General features: G+C 40.2%; 3 protein-coding genes across 8 annotated transcripts in view; 2 read left to right on the forward strand and 1 right to left on the reverse strand.

The window, feature by feature from the left end:
- The window catches only part of RB195_012505 (uncharacterized protein), a gene marked incomplete at both ends in the record, with an annotated part of 54418 nt that extends 52979 nt beyond the window's left edge, over positions 1 to 1439 (forward strand). For all 4 annotated transcript variants that reach the window (XM_064194394.1, XM_064194395.1, XM_064194396.1 and 1 more), the window contains one exon: positions 1341 to 1439. In XM_064194394.1, coding sequence (XP_064051976.1) covers positions 1341 to 1439 — 99 coding nt within the window. The remainder of the gene's footprint in view (positions 1 to 1340) is intronic.
- A 2269-nt stretch (positions 1440 to 3708) lies between these two features.
- On the reverse strand, positions 3709 to 11203 carry RB195_012506 (uncharacterized protein; the record flags this gene model as incomplete). Of its 2 annotated transcripts, XM_064194397.1 has the most annotated exons (19): positions 3709 to 3730; positions 3803 to 3927; positions 3985 to 4047; positions 5542 to 5688; positions 5769 to 5855; positions 5932 to 6009; positions 6062 to 6193; positions 6256 to 6399; positions 6653 to 6777; positions 6858 to 6955; positions 7051 to 7135; positions 7189 to 7282; positions 7332 to 7412; positions 7520 to 7588; positions 7656 to 7727; positions 7788 to 7879; positions 7946 to 8022; positions 10917 to 11128; positions 11195 to 11203. In XM_064194397.1, the coding sequence occupies 19 exons, from the start codon at positions 11201 to 11203 to the stop codon at positions 3709 to 3711; spliced, it is 1812 nt and encodes a 603-aa protein (XP_064051980.1). The 2 variants fall into 2 exon arrangements, with proteins under 2 accessions (XP_064051980.1, XP_013303496.1); XM_013448042.2 differs by lacking the exon at positions 3709 to 3730 and having other exon boundaries at positions 3799 to 3927.
- Positions 11204 to 11594: 391 nt separating this feature from the next.
- On the forward strand, positions 11595 to 14475 carry RB195_012507 (uncharacterized protein; the record flags this gene model as incomplete). 2 transcript variants are annotated; one of them, XM_064194398.1, is made up of 6 exons in its annotated part: positions 11595 to 11690; positions 11748 to 11878; positions 11951 to 12044; positions 12157 to 12211; positions 12451 to 12624; positions 14435 to 14475. In XM_064194398.1, the coding sequence occupies 6 exons, from the start codon at positions 11595 to 11597 to the stop codon at positions 14473 to 14475; spliced, it is 591 nt and encodes a 196-aa protein (XP_064051981.1). The 2 variants fall into 2 exon arrangements, with proteins under 2 accessions (XP_064051981.1, XP_064051982.1); XM_064194399.1 differs by lacking the exon at positions 12157 to 12211 and having other exon boundaries at positions 12451 to 12523; positions 12595 to 12624.
- Positions 14476 to 14908: the final 433 nt, after the last annotated feature.

Consider the following 14908-nt stretch of genomic DNA (forward strand, 5'->3'; position numbering starts at 1 on the left):
ACGAGAGCGGTTGCGCTGGAGCAATGCGGTTATGCTTGCAGACGGCTCTCGAGCGATCTGCTTGGCAATTTCCCAAATTTGGACGTCAACCTAATTGATATTGGCCGCAATTTTTTTGCTTCTCCTCATTTTTTGCTCTCATTCGTCATTTTTTCGCACCCTATGTTTTTTTTTTTCGTATTTTTGTTATGTTTGCTGTATTTGCTTTTGTTATAAAGATCTATATTGCATCTATATTGTTCTTGAAGGCATCACTCCACGAATCTGGGGCGGTACGCGCTTCAGCTGGGTAATGCCTATAGGGTGTCGTAGATTGTTCGAGAAGAGGATGATTCCGTTTATCCCTCCCTGTATCAGTGTAAACGGACGACCCGGAATGCTGTTCCTTAAAATGAAAATCCATTCTCTAAAAACGAATCGCAGGCGGGGTGGGTCGTAAACGTTACGTACTGCAACAGAAGCCGTCATAAGAAACAGCATTCCGGGTCTTCCTCTTCCATTGATACAGAAAGAGATGAAAGGGGTCACCTTGTTACTCACAATCTACGCTACCGTATAGGCAGTATCCGTCTTAAACTACTCCAGATTCGTGGGGTGATGTCTTTAAGTTATTGTATTGTTTTTGTTCATGTATTTATTTCCATGTTAATGTTCTTTTTTTTGTTTGTATGGTAGGGAGATTAGTCGAAAAAACAAAGAACATTAACATAGAAATAAATGCAGTTTTGAACCAGATTTCAAAAGCAAAGCAATGCAATAACTTAAGAACAATACAGATGCAACATAGTTTTTATAACAAAAGTAATAAAAAAGAACATAAAATACGAAAAAATCAGAAATGAAAGCAAAAAAATGAAGACAAAAAATTGCGACCAATATCGATCGACGTGACGTCATTTGGCAAATTGCCAAGGAAACCGCATTCCTCCACCGCGACCTATCCTGCAAGTTCATGCCGTGCTTCATGTCGTTTTGCCGCGAATATACTTCATAGTAGCGAAGGCCGTTTCCCATGCCGTTGTCAGGACGATTAGGAGAAATTGAACGTAGCATCGCTTATAGTCGTTATCTACACCCTGTTGCCCTCGAGAGATCTAAACATCGAGAATCTCTTGATACGCTGCGTTCAGCCATGAAATACTGTAAAATGGCCTCTGCGAAAATGCAGTTTTGGAAAAGTGCAGAATTTTGTGGCGTCGCCAAGTCATTAGTAAAAGACAACAGATGATCGCTGAGAACCCCTAGAGCATCGATTGGATCACATGTCGAAGGTATACGCGAAACACACTGAGATCCAATGTCTTGTTCCATATCCAGAAATCGATATCTCGTAATTGCAGGTACCGAGAGCACCGCTACGCAGCTCTGACACTGTTCAACCGCAAGTGTTACTGCCGCAAAGCAGTTCACATTTTGCACCACTTACCCATGCTTATTAGTTGTCGACTGATAATCGATCTCAACTGATCGATCATAATTACCATGGTGCCATTCACAGCACATGTGATACAATAATAACTGATCGTTACTGATTTGTTGCATGTTTCATCAGCTTTTATCTACTATTTTGCTGTTGTTATGAATTCTTCTACTCACTTTCTTGCCTACGATAGGTTTGTTTAGCTAATTAACTCACTAATACATCACTAGCCACGGTATAATTCTGCCCACTTCATTACGTATACGGTGCGAAGTGTGCTGAACGACCAAGCTTATTGTAGCTTTATTACTGGCATACCTCTCAGGTTAAGCTCCTAGTATGCATATACAAAACGAAACTTCGTATATTGCTGTCGTCCTCGAGTTCCCCTGAAAATGTCAGAATGCCCGACCACAGTGCATTTTTGCAATCACTAATTGCTTGTTGCACCCAAAATTGTGCAAGTAATTACGGTGCAACATTATGCTGCGCACAGCATAAAAGTGCGATGCGAGCAACGCCTATCATGTACCAAGGCAGCTTCACGTGGAATTCCGTCATATCACCTTCACTCTCTTCTCATTCATATCTGTTGTTTTGCATTCATATCAATATCATTACCTTGACCAAAATGTGTCCCATAATTATGTCTCTTTTAGATTGTTGCTTTACGGTAGTTACTACGACTAGTCGTCATTCCGTACTATAGGTTTCGATGAGCGGGGCAACGCATTTGCCTAGATTGCGAGAGATGACATTGTAACGCCCTAAAGATTCTCATTACATTTGCAAGAATTATTGACGTCAATAGAACCTAACCTCATCAGCATTTAAAAAGAGTTGTTACTGTCCCAGTCATCTGAACTGATTACACGGAACTTGAGGCCTTGTGTATTCTTCCTTGGATATTCTTAGGCCAGTATCCATAGCTGGCCCTGTCCCAGAACTGTTCGTTAAAAGCATCACCCCACGAATCTGAGGTGGTACGGATTTCAGGTGGAGTATTCGTATACGGGATAGTAGATTATGGAGAAGGGTGTGATTCCGTCCATTTCTTCCTAATTGCCGTAAAAACGGCCCGGAAGATGCGGCGCCGCACAGGGCTGGCGCGCTCCAATCGAACTCTTTGTAGAAAATAGTGGTCCGGAACGCTCGAAGTCGTATCTTCCTTCTTGTTTTCTACGGTGATTAGGATGAAGTGGACGGAATCATCCTTCTCTCCATAATCTACGACCCCGTATACGAATACTCCACCGGAAATCCGTACTACTCCAGATTCGTGGGGTGATGCCTTTAAGGTAATTCGATTAAAAAGAACTTTATTCTGAGCTCCGAGGTTGGTGCAATATGGATGAACTTTACCTTTAATTATTCAGCCTTTTTTTGGTGCACGCTTATGAAGGGAAGATTCATTCCTAAAACATCTTCACTCAACGTTCAGGCACATCATTTAACTATTACTAGTTCCGGTTTTCTCCCAACAGGTGGCCCAACTTTACATACAAAAATTCATGTTTACGAACTACAGGTTTGCGTATCCGCTAGATCTTAGCGTTTGTTCCATGCGAAATACATGCAGTGTGCACTTTTGTTGTTTTTTTTTTCTCCTTTTGCATTCTCTTTCCATGTGCTACAGATTTTTGTGACTTTTATAAATTTTTCTGAATAAACAAGAACTTAACAAATCGTGAACGAACACTAACTTAACAACACTGTGTACATAAAAGTATAAGAAGAGATTGATAATATGATTTCATAGGAGTCGTAATGACGCGGAAGTAACACACACACATGAGTGATGTATTCGCCAGAGGACTTACATAGCATAAGACATTATACTTATGCTATGTAAATTCTCTAGTGGTTAATTTTTAATCACAATGTTTTTTGGGCGATAGCTATACAAGCAAGCAGTCTGCACTGCAGAAAGCTAAGAAAGTTCGAAGAATGAAATCACTGAGGTAAACTTTCTACGAAACTTTACACAGTCACTAAAGAATCAATGAGAAGAAGAAGGCGGTAAGAGCAACCCAACATATGCTCAAGAGAAACACAACATGATTTTACCTTCTACATATAACGGAAACGACAAAATATAATATCTAAGTTGGCGCTATGCAGAAAACAACGCTAAGAATCAGAAGTAAAAATCCACCTCTCACATGAAGGAAGATGTGCATATTTCAGAAACCGGGTTGGACACATATAGAAAGCAAAGGCAGAAATACAGATTTAGCTTAGCTAAATCTGTAGATAGCAAAAGATAGAAGTTGGATAGCCCGGCTATGTCACCATATTCCAGCGCAAATACTATTGATTCGAAGCTCTTCCGACTCAGTTTTCAAAAAGTACTGGGTATCGCAATGACCATTTAGACCTTACCCATTCTCAATTTCGTCGTCGCTTGGCCTAGACTGTTCTTCAACTCCATATGCTTGTCGCTTCAACATATTTAAATCCCCCCTTATCATCATTTCAAAGCAATCGGATTTTATGTTGCCGTACTTCTGTAAAAATAGACCACAACGTAACCCATCCAGTAATCGAACTTGTCATTAACTCACGTCAAATTCCATCTCCGGAGCAGGCATCTGCTTTAGTTTCGATTTCATTGAATCTCGTGCAGTCTATAAGTATCAATTTTCAAAGTAAAACAAAAACAATTAGAAGATGAGTTGGGAAAGTATTGAGGGTACAAGTAAGTTTTGAGGGGTTTTTTGTAACTATGATGTTTTATTCAGGAAACATGTGTTTTATTCAAAATATTGTTCATTGTTAGGTAGGACTTTTCTTCATCTTTCAGGCAGCATACGGATTCCGCGTTGAAAAAAAAAATTCTTCATCATTTGAGGCGACTCAAAAGTCGACCCCTTTTTTGGCTTCTTCGCAAGAAGTGAAGTGTAGCTCGACCAGGCTACTGGTCGTCGACTCGAGCAAGTGGTAGTCGGAAGGAGCAATATCTGGTGAATATGGCGGGTGGGGTGAAACATCCCATTGAACCACATCCAAAGTTTCCTCAACGATTTTTGCAACATGTGGCTGAGCGTTATTGTGCTGAAAGATCACTTTGTCATCTCTTTCGGCGTACTGAGGGAGTTTGAGTTTCAATGCTCGGGCCAGTTGCATCAATTGTTGTTGGTGACGCTGTAGGAGATTATCCCGAGCTGATCACATCAGACGCAGAGCATTAGCTTCCTGAATATTCGGTTTTTGTAGTTGAAGTTGGTGCATGACCGAGATTACCCCACGATTTTCCGCGCTTTGGATGTTGTAGTGGATCAATCTTTGTCCCTTGTCATGATTCAATGCAAAAAAAGCTTTCCCATTTTGCCTTAGGAGCTCTACATGAAAAAGCGATGTTCGACGTCTCTTGTCGTCTCGAATTCATATGAAACCCAGTTTCCTTGTTTTTGCATCATACCCATGGCTTTAAGACGGTTCGAAACCTCTTGCTGAGTCAGTCCCAAGGTTTCTGCGAGCTCCTCTCGAGTTTGGCATGAACCTCGGTCCACTAACGCCCCCAAGTCAATGTCTTCAAAGACTACTGACCTTCCTTCGCATTTTTATCGCTTGTGTCAAAATCCCCACTTTTAAAACGCCGGAACCTGGATTCAAGGGTTTTTGTTGATGGAATATGGTCTCCATATGCTTCACACAGCAATCCATGCTCATCAACTGCACTTTTCTTCAAATTAAAACAAACAAAAAAAAAACCGCGGGTCCCGAAAATTGTTTTGTTGGCACGAAGGTTGACATGGTTTGGGCAGAAAGAAAGCAGATTGTGTACACTTCAGTAAAATGACATATACTGATTTTTAGAGAGCAAAGATGACACCTTAACATCAACGTGATTACAAGATGGTCCGATGCGACTTAGTGTTAATTACGCCATCTTTTTTAACTCCGTCAGAACTTATTTGGACCCTCCAATATTCAAACTCCAGCTTCTAGTAGACGTAAGCGATAACTGTAACAAGCTTAGTACACACAACCTGACTTGCAAAGTGAATCACCTAGGACATTATTCACAAACTACACCACTTTAACCACTCAGCCAAAAACGAGCGAAAACTCTTATAAATAATAGGTTATGTATTTTCTTACTACTACGTCGAGCGTACCTCAAGCGCAGATCTAAAATCTAGGTTAGCTTTCGCTGCAGTAACGTTGCCATCCTCATCAAAAGCTGTCAATGCTTTTCCAATGATCGGATGGGTAAACACTGTCAGGCGTTCTTCCCACGGTTCTTTTTCGAAGTACTCCGAGATCTGTAGGACTCAATTAGCTAATAAGTTCATGTTCGGAAATAATCCAAAACCTTTGAATATATAAAGGAAACCTCACATACCACTTGGTCTAGACAAGCAGCATCCACAGTACTTAATGCATCCTCCTCCAAATTCGGTCCTTCTTTTCCTTTTTTCCTGTCTGTCACCTGATACATAGTACGGTGGCAATCACGTAGAAAACAACTACTTCAAACAACTTCTTTTTCAACAAGTTAAACTCACTCTGCGCGTTACAATAATTTCAGCGGCGTTCGCTACACGATCTTCAAATTTTGCGCCCAATTTGCGACCGTGAACCGGCTGCAAGTGAGTGGGTGGAAAGGAATACTTCATATACGAAAACATTCCATACTTCCATTGATGCCCACGGCCCAGCATAGGTTACTTTCAGACGCAATAGAGGAAGCTTTGGTTGCTGAGGCCCACGACAGCTCTCTGCTCTATGAATCATTTCATCTATCTTTTCGTTTACTATCATTTCATCCTGAACAAACGAGTTCAACTCAAAAATCTATCGACGAACACTTAGTTTAAGATTGTGCTCACCAATACGAAACCACCACGAGGTCTTATGCCGTTCAATGGAAGTCTAACGCCTTCTGGAAGACTGTCAAGAATAATCTCATCGACGACTATAGGACGCGTGGTCTGCAGAGGTATTGGTTTACACTGGAATTTTCGTCCCTTGACCTAGAAAAAAGCTTTCTTCCATCGTCGTCCACTGTGTGTCCATCGCGATGTAATAAACGAAGACTGATACAGGAACGTAGGAACGTCTAACTATGATTCCGCAGTGGGTTTTTCGAAGAATATATAGGAGGAGATTACATATCTTGAATCTTCATTGGCGTAATATGAGAATTTCATTTGTGAACAAAGAAAATGAGGATGGACATGATAACAAGGACTAAGAAAGCAAAATGAAGAGCGAAAGAAAATCTACCTTGACCAAAAATACGTGCTTCTGAAGTGCTTCTTCCTTCGTCAACGATGTCGCTACAGTGGAACCCGGCTGAAGAATATAGAAACCATCACCCATAGCATCCGAGGACGCTATATACTGACAATCTGAACATGAGAGATACCTCAAATTCATTTTTTTTAAACTTCCTACGCTCTATGCGCAGAAAAGAGGCCAGTGGACTTACGGGGTTTGCTTTCGTGCTCGTGTCCCCAAAGGACAAGATCGAAAAACGTAGGTATATATTGTTCAGGAAGATAAGCCCCAGTTGATCGATGAGTAGATCTGTGAACAGAAATGTGATGAGGTGATCAACTGAGAAAGTTCAGTGGCTACGATTTTCGCAACAAAAAAAAAGATGGGATGAATAAAAAACAAACCTTCGCGGGCGGTTCTGATGCAGCACGAGGATATTAAACCAATCGTCATAGCCAGCACGTGGTCGAAGAAACCTTATTGTTTGCCCTGAATATGTTCACTTCAGCTTCGAAACAAAATCCATTAGTACAGTTTCAAACCTGCAAATGCTCTACAAAGTCGGTCATCTCTCTGACTACCAATGCCAAAAAGAGCTATGCGAGTAGTCCCCTTTCGAAGAAGGATTGGACTGACCTAAAGACATAGAGTTGGTAATCGACAACTTAGAAGATGCTCAAATTACATCAAATTGGTCGATGTCTGAGAACTTTCCAAACAAGTTGATCAATCCAGCTTCATGCAACACATCGAGAATGGTTAGTCCCTGGAACAATAAAGCAGTACGCTACATAAAAATAAGTTACATTCCTGTCTCAGTAATCGAAAGCTTATTTTCAAAATTCTAACGAATTTAGAAAACATCATACAAACCTTTCCAGCAGTGTCATCATGGTTCCCGTGTATGGAAAAGACTGGCAAGCCCACGTTGATGTTGGCATCCTAATCTAAGACCATTTTAAAAACAGAGGAACAGTTAAAAATGAACTCTGCAAAAAAAGAGGTTCACCTCGTAGTTAACTCTATCAAAACGGCTATGCTGAAAGTTCACCGAAGCATCCGATAAGAATTCTAACCCCACCTTTAAGAACGAGGTAACGGTACAAGTTTCAAGATATACAAAGCAGATACACAGATTTACCTCTCTATTATTGAGGCAATATTGTCGCAGAAGTTGTATAACACGGTGCTGCATATCTCGAGAAGGATTATTTTCGTGGAATAAGTCGCCACCTATACAGAAGAAGAGGAACCGCAAGGATCATCTAGGGTAAATGAAAAAAGGAAAAATGAGCTAACCTAGAAGCACCATATCAACTTTCTTCTCCATTGCAATCTTCAGTACCTCTTCGAATGTATTAACAGAATCCAGATATCTGCAAATATGCAAGAACACTAGTAAGAGCTAAAAAGGTAACAAGATTGAAGACCAAAGTTTTCAAAATTACTATTAACTTGACATAATTATTCAGTAACATCCAGAAGGAAGCAGCTGATTGAGCATGGAAAATTCTCAAACAAGAAAAGGAAGATCGTAAGCGTTTTCATCTCCATAACTTCTGGATGAAAAATACCACTTCATCACTCATTATCACTTATTTCACCGTACGAGAAAAGTAGCAACACAACTTTATTTCCGATTACCGCACATCCATTGAGAAATGAGTATAGTCGTCGAACACGTTCAACGGAATTCAACAGATTAAATACGACACGTTTTCTGCTACGCGTACTTTTTCCTGCTAGACATACAATGCCTCCTTCTGCCTCGTACCCTGCCGAAGATGAGCCGTGCTTACTCTGTACACACACGCGTGGTGCCATCTAAATCTACTCAAACGGCTGCGCGGGCGGTCGCGTCGCGGCGCGCTGGCCCGCTGCCACTTCTGCCAAGTCGGGGGCCCTTCACAAGCGTGAGGGCCTTTAGTGTTAAAAGGCACTCGTGGCTATTCGACCTGAGGTAAATAGCTAAGGTAAGTTATTTCTAGATATGTATGTTCTATGTTGTGATTTCTCTCTCATTTAAGTAGTCTTTATTTCTTGACATGTGCTAGCATGGAGTTGTTTTTGGCAAGGACGTCAATGATTCGTGGCTTTTACAACTCACGGCTTGCAACATCCTATCTGTTAACACATTTTCTATGTAGTTGAAATTGGGTTTCTTTCAGGAATTGTTGCCAAATGATTGCCACACATTTCCACTGATGTTTATCTCTCCCCTTTAGAGATTGCATTCCACCTTACTCTCCTTCTTCGTTGCTGAGATCATTCTATTTCTCCTTTGAACTGCGCTGAATTGATTTTCAAATAATCGCTTTTAATTATTGAATTGCCAAAGATACGACTTTAAATAGCACAACTCCGAAATAAAGAGACTTTCAATAGCTCTCATAATACCCAAAATAAAGTATAAGGCAAAGCAGATGGAATGAAAAGAAATATGGACGTAGATGGAGGTTGACGAAGCGTTGTAATACACACAAATCACTATGAGTTTCGCGAAATCATTACTTCGAACGATTCCAAATCACTATCCCAGCAGAACAGTATGCTCTCCGAAAACCGTACTAGTAAATAATTGACTTCGACTAGTAAATAATTGAAAGCGACTATTTGAAAAGCAATACTGGGCAATTCAGAGAGATGGAATGATTTCCACAACGAAGAAGGAGAGTAAGGTGGAATGCAATCTCTAAAGGGGAGAGATAAGCATAATTGGAAATGTGTGGGACATATGGCTACAACTCGTAAAAGAAACCCAATTTTCAACTACATAAAGAACGCGTTAACAGAGAGGATTGTGCCAGCCGTGGGTTGTAAAAGCCACGAATCATTAACGTTCCTGCCAAAAACAACTCCATGCTAGCACATGTCAAGAAATAAAAAATACTTAAGTGAGAAACATAGAATACATATCTAGAAATAACTTACCTTAGCTAGCAGACATTTAAACCTATAATAGGCAATGAAACAGGTGCGTTGAAGGTGGAAGTTATCACTTTCACCTATATACCACAGGTCGAATAGCTACGAGTGCCTTTTAACACTAAAGGTCCTCACGCTTGTGAAGGGCCCCCGATTTGGCAAAGTGGCAGCGGGCCGGCGCGCCGCGACGCGACCGCCCGCGCAGCCGTTTAAGTAGATTTAGATGAGATCCACACACGTCGCAGTATTTCGAATTGCTGCGCAGCTGCGCTCGAAGCGGCCCGGGCAAACGGTCTGGATTGAGGCGGGACCTTTCCTCGCTTCAATCCAGACCGTTTGCCCGGGCCGCTATTATATATATATATATATATATATATATATATATATATATATATATATATATATATATATATATATATATATATATATACCAATCTGAGCGTCCGGACATCAGAGCTTCTGTGGTCTTCGCTTCGGTCGCGTTTACTGATCAATGAAAATTAATAGTAGCGGCATTTGCTGTGAAATCAGACTGATGCCTTTCTAACAATACTTTCTTCTTTTTTGTATAAAATTAGAGGCAAAAATTCATAGAATTCTTTCTAAATGTTCTACATTTGGAGATCATTCAAACCTCAGCTTTAAATACTCCTTCGATACCAACATAATAGAAACACAATTTGAAAATATTACTCGAAGTATGGGTAGTCTGAACGTCCTGCTAAAGCCGGACGTTCAGACTACCCATATTATCAACGAAAATCAATATTAGTGCGCTTTTTGTGAAATTAGACTTGTTTACTTCTAACAAACTTTCTTCATCTTTTTTATTGTAAATAAGGACAAAGGATTGCCCATGATCGAATCTCTTTTAATCAAATCAAATAAAAAGGCGAAAAATTTCATAGTTTTCCTTCTAAATACGTCAGTTCTATATATGGAGAATATTCAAACCTCAGCCTCGAACACTCCTTCGAAACTAATATAATTTTGACACAATCTGAAAGTATTACTCAAAATAGGGTTTTCCTTCTGGTGCCGACGCACCAACACACACACACACACACGTGACAGAATAAGCCTGTTATATATATATATATATATATATATATATACATATATATATATGTATGTATATATATATGTATATATGTATATATGTATATATATATGCATATGTATATATAAGAACGGATGCGAGCATTTTGTTGCTTGGCGATTTTGCAAAGTACCACTCAAAACTTATTGTACCACTGTCAATGCTTCCCACCGTACACACAGAGATCACTACTCTCCAACATTCCCCTGCAGGGAAGAAGAAAAAAAAAACACTGAAAAGGCTCACAAATTCGGTTTGTTCTCTCCATAACCCACATGAATATCGCTTGCTACGAGGATTCGAAGGATGTCCTCATTTTCACTTGATGTTTTCTCTATCTGTTCCACTAAAGTACTGTTCGCCGGAGCAGGTTTTAGAAGGGAATCCTCGTGCTTGGGTTCTGGTGCTTCCTCTTCAGGATTATCGTCCAGACCGAACACATCGTCTTCATATCGGTCCTATAACTTCAAGCGTTCTTCTAGGGAGATGTTGTACTCTACATGACAAAATAGTGCTGCACTAACCGTAGCCATAGCGATTGATACAAGGAAGCCGGCGATCTTCAGAACTACCCTGAAGGATCATAACAAATTTGAAAAAACAACAAAGAAAAAAGACGAAAGCAGTGCTCACCAGCTCCTTTTTTGTATTTCTGGTCTGTGAGATTCAAAACCGGTCGTAAGCCTCACGCAATACTTCACAACTCTATATCTGTGTCCTTTCCACGGATCAGTTTTGGTCTCTCTCTATTTGTTTCAGTTTCCTGGAGTTGACGTGTCTCTCAGTATTTATCTCTCCGCTTCTAAACTATTGGACATTTTCTTAAGAACTGCCTTCCTGGCCGAATGCTCTGATAAGTATCTGATTTTGCGATTTTTTCAGATATCATTGACCTAGTTCTGCTTCATACATTCAGGCAGCGCTATGGACGATGCTGCAAGATCTCGACTGAAAGCAATTCCTTTGTGTAGAACTAAGGCTGGACCCCGCGATGGGGATTTGTGGATCGAGCGGTTGAAGGCGGGCTTCCCTTTTTGTTTGCAATCCTTTTCAATGCAAGCCTTCTGCATGTTTCAGGAAGAGTATCAAGCAATTATCAAGTTTGTACAAAACAACAAAGAGTCTGATTCCGATTGGTTTCGTCTTGAGTCAAGTGCAGATGGAACCAAATGGTTTGGCAAATGTTGGCACTATCATAACATGGTCAAGTGAGATTTCGTTTTCGAAGTAAATCCTTTTTCTGCTACTTATGTTGCCAATTTGAAATTAATCTCCTGAAGGTATGAGTTCGACGTGGAGTTCGACATTCCCATTACTTACCCTGTTACTGCGCCTGAGATCGCCTTACCTGAACTGGACGGAAAAACAGCTAAAGTAATTTATCTAATTTATTACTTCCTTCTTGTAAGCAGAACACAAACGAATCTCTAGTGGAGCATTTCATCAAGTTCTAATGGCTTTTTCTCATACATTGTGAATGCCACAGAATCGGCAACTTGTCTTATTCCCTGGGAGCGGTTTGCAGTTTGTCCAAGGCAGAAGTTCTCATTCATCTTTTCGAAATTTGTCGATTACGAACTGACTAGGTAATAATGGTACTTAGTGATAATGATAGTGATAATAATAATAAGCCATAAGGTATCAGAGTACTTCTGCCAAAAAACCTTGTGCAAGCTTTTGTTTTAGCGAAAGTGTCACAAGCGCTGAACCTTGCTTAGCATTTCCCTTCACTTATCACGCTCCATTATTTCGATCATTCCTCTAATCGCAGATAGTTCAGATGTATCGAGGTGGGAAAATCTGTTTATCAGATCATTTCAAGCCATTGTGGGCGAGAAACGTTCCGAAGTTCGGTATTGCACACGCTTTCTCACTCGGACTTGGTCCGTGGTTGGCGGTAGAAATCCCAGATTTGATCGAAAAGGGAGCGATTACAGCAAAAGCTTAGATACTGGTAAGCAGATTTTATTTCGTAAATACTCCACATATCCCTCGAGTTTGAAAAGCATCATTCCACAACGAATAACCAGATGGAGCATAACTAACCGCGTCCAGTCCTACACTCAGTTTTCGCACCTTTGCAGAAATATCCACAAATCTCACAATCCAGTATACTTGAAAGAACGATATTATTTGAATTAAACTTCTGCATTGAGAGTGGGAAGTCTCATTTCCCAAGAAGTATTATTTGAAGTAAAAAGTTCTGAGCGTTTTTGTTAGATGTCATAGTGAGCTATATCTGATGATGTAAACATCGCATCGAGTCATACTATATAGCGATTTCAAAGTGACATTGAAAAGCATGAACAAAAATCGAAAAGGTCGTGGCTAATCGCAATGAATCGTCCCAAACAAAGATTTTGCTGTGTTCGGTGGGATTTGGAGGGAATCATCCACTATTAACTCCTTCCATCGGGCCAAACACTCAACTCTGACCTCTGCTGCCAACAACTGACTAGATTGCGAAGGTGATAGACCAGAAGCGGCCAGAATTGGCCGATGGGAAAGTTCCGTCAAGATAATGCCAGTTCGCACACATTTTTAACGACCCTCAGAAGCTCCAAGAGCTTGAATGGATGATTTTACTGCAACTTTTTCTGTAGTCCAGACCTGGCAGCAAGCGATTATCAAATTTCCAAGCATTTGCAAAATTTTCTTGATGGTGTTCAAAACTAGCCTCAAGAGAGGCTTGTGATAATGGGGTGGTCACATTTTTGGGTGAAATGTTGCTGGGAGGGACACTTTGACGCGACAGAATCTAACTGCGCTCCTACTGTATTTTGTGTCATTATGGCGTGTACTTCCACTGTGCTATTACTGGAGTAGTGTGTACTGACCTGCTCTAATGCGCGAAAAAGGTCAAGGAGCTCAAAAAGAGCAAAAACGCCTATAGAGAACGTTAACCGTTCTCCTCAAACCATTTCATTAGCATAATGACACTTCACCCTACACGTTGTGGATCCTCTAGGACTGATGCTTAAGTTTTAGGGCCCCGACTGAGTCAGCTATTCACTTGTGCTGCATGGAATTTTTCGTGCTCTGAGTGCAGGTCAGTACACGCTATTACAGTAGTAGCGCAGTCGAAGGAGAAGCCATAATGTCACAAAAAGAGCAGGAAGGCAGTTGGATTCTGTCGCGTCAGAGTGCTCCCACCTTCCCTCCCTTCCGCCGACTACATTTTATCCAAGTTTTTTTTTTTGCCAATAAGGACCAAGACTTCTTCAATTGCGGAATTATGAAATTGCTATCAAAATGGAAGTTATAAAAGTTATAAAAAAGCGCATCTTTGACATAAATAGGTTAGTCCTGCTTATCTTAATTTCTTCGTCGAAACAAAGCGAAAAGAACACTGAGAACTTTTTACTTCACCTAATACATCAAACTTGTCTGCGCTCTTATCTATAGGAGCTTGGATTCTGAATTATTTGTCAGCTGAGTTTGATTTAAATAGCATTATAGCTACATAGTTGTGTGTAATTGTAATTATTTGTTGTATTGTTTTCCTTTCAAAAGTGCTTTCACTATCATGTTCGTTCTGGGTGACAGTAAGAAATTGTGAAATATTTTGTCCGTGAAGAAAAGAAATCAGGCTATTTATTTAACAAATGTATCTTAAATGAGTTGCATCTTGATGGGATTGATCGATATTCTCGTGTCTGCTATGAGAAGAGAGGAAGATGAGCGTTGTTGTGTGGTCTGTAGTTGCCGTTTTTGTTTTCAGGATACGAAATGTTCCGGTCATTTTGAAATTCTTGTTCTTTTAGCTCCTCTCACTATAGTCAAACTAGTTTCTCCTTGGGAATAATGTCGTGGTTTTCGTGTTGGCCAGAAATCTGTATCAGTCACGGCATTTCACTTCATCTCGGATCATTACTGTTCAGCTCGACGGGCATGATGGGAATATTGAATACTAATGTGTGTGACATTACAGAGTTTTTCTTTGCTAAGATTTGTTGGATTGCTTCATGGCTGTTGCTACTGTGATTTTCTTTAACATTTTCATGTAGTCATGGAGTGCTCTTTGACGTTGTCTATTTTTCTAGGTGAAGTATGCTATCTTTCTTTGTTCTTTGCAGTTTACTATTAGTCTTGCTTCCTATATAATGTTGGTATGGTATTCTTTCTGAATATTTAATTTGTTTGTGTTTCATTTGTCTGTGATATGCAGCATTTTCATGAGATTTTAAATTATTTGTTGTGAAATGAGTTCACATGATAGATATGGCGGCTTGTGAACT

The sequence above is a fragment of the Necator americanus genome, chromosome III, assembly GCF_031761385.1.
Source record: "Necator americanus strain Aroian chromosome III, whole genome shotgun sequence".
Taxonomy (NCBI): domain Eukaryota; kingdom Metazoa; phylum Nematoda; class Chromadorea; order Rhabditida; family Ancylostomatidae; genus Necator; species Necator americanus.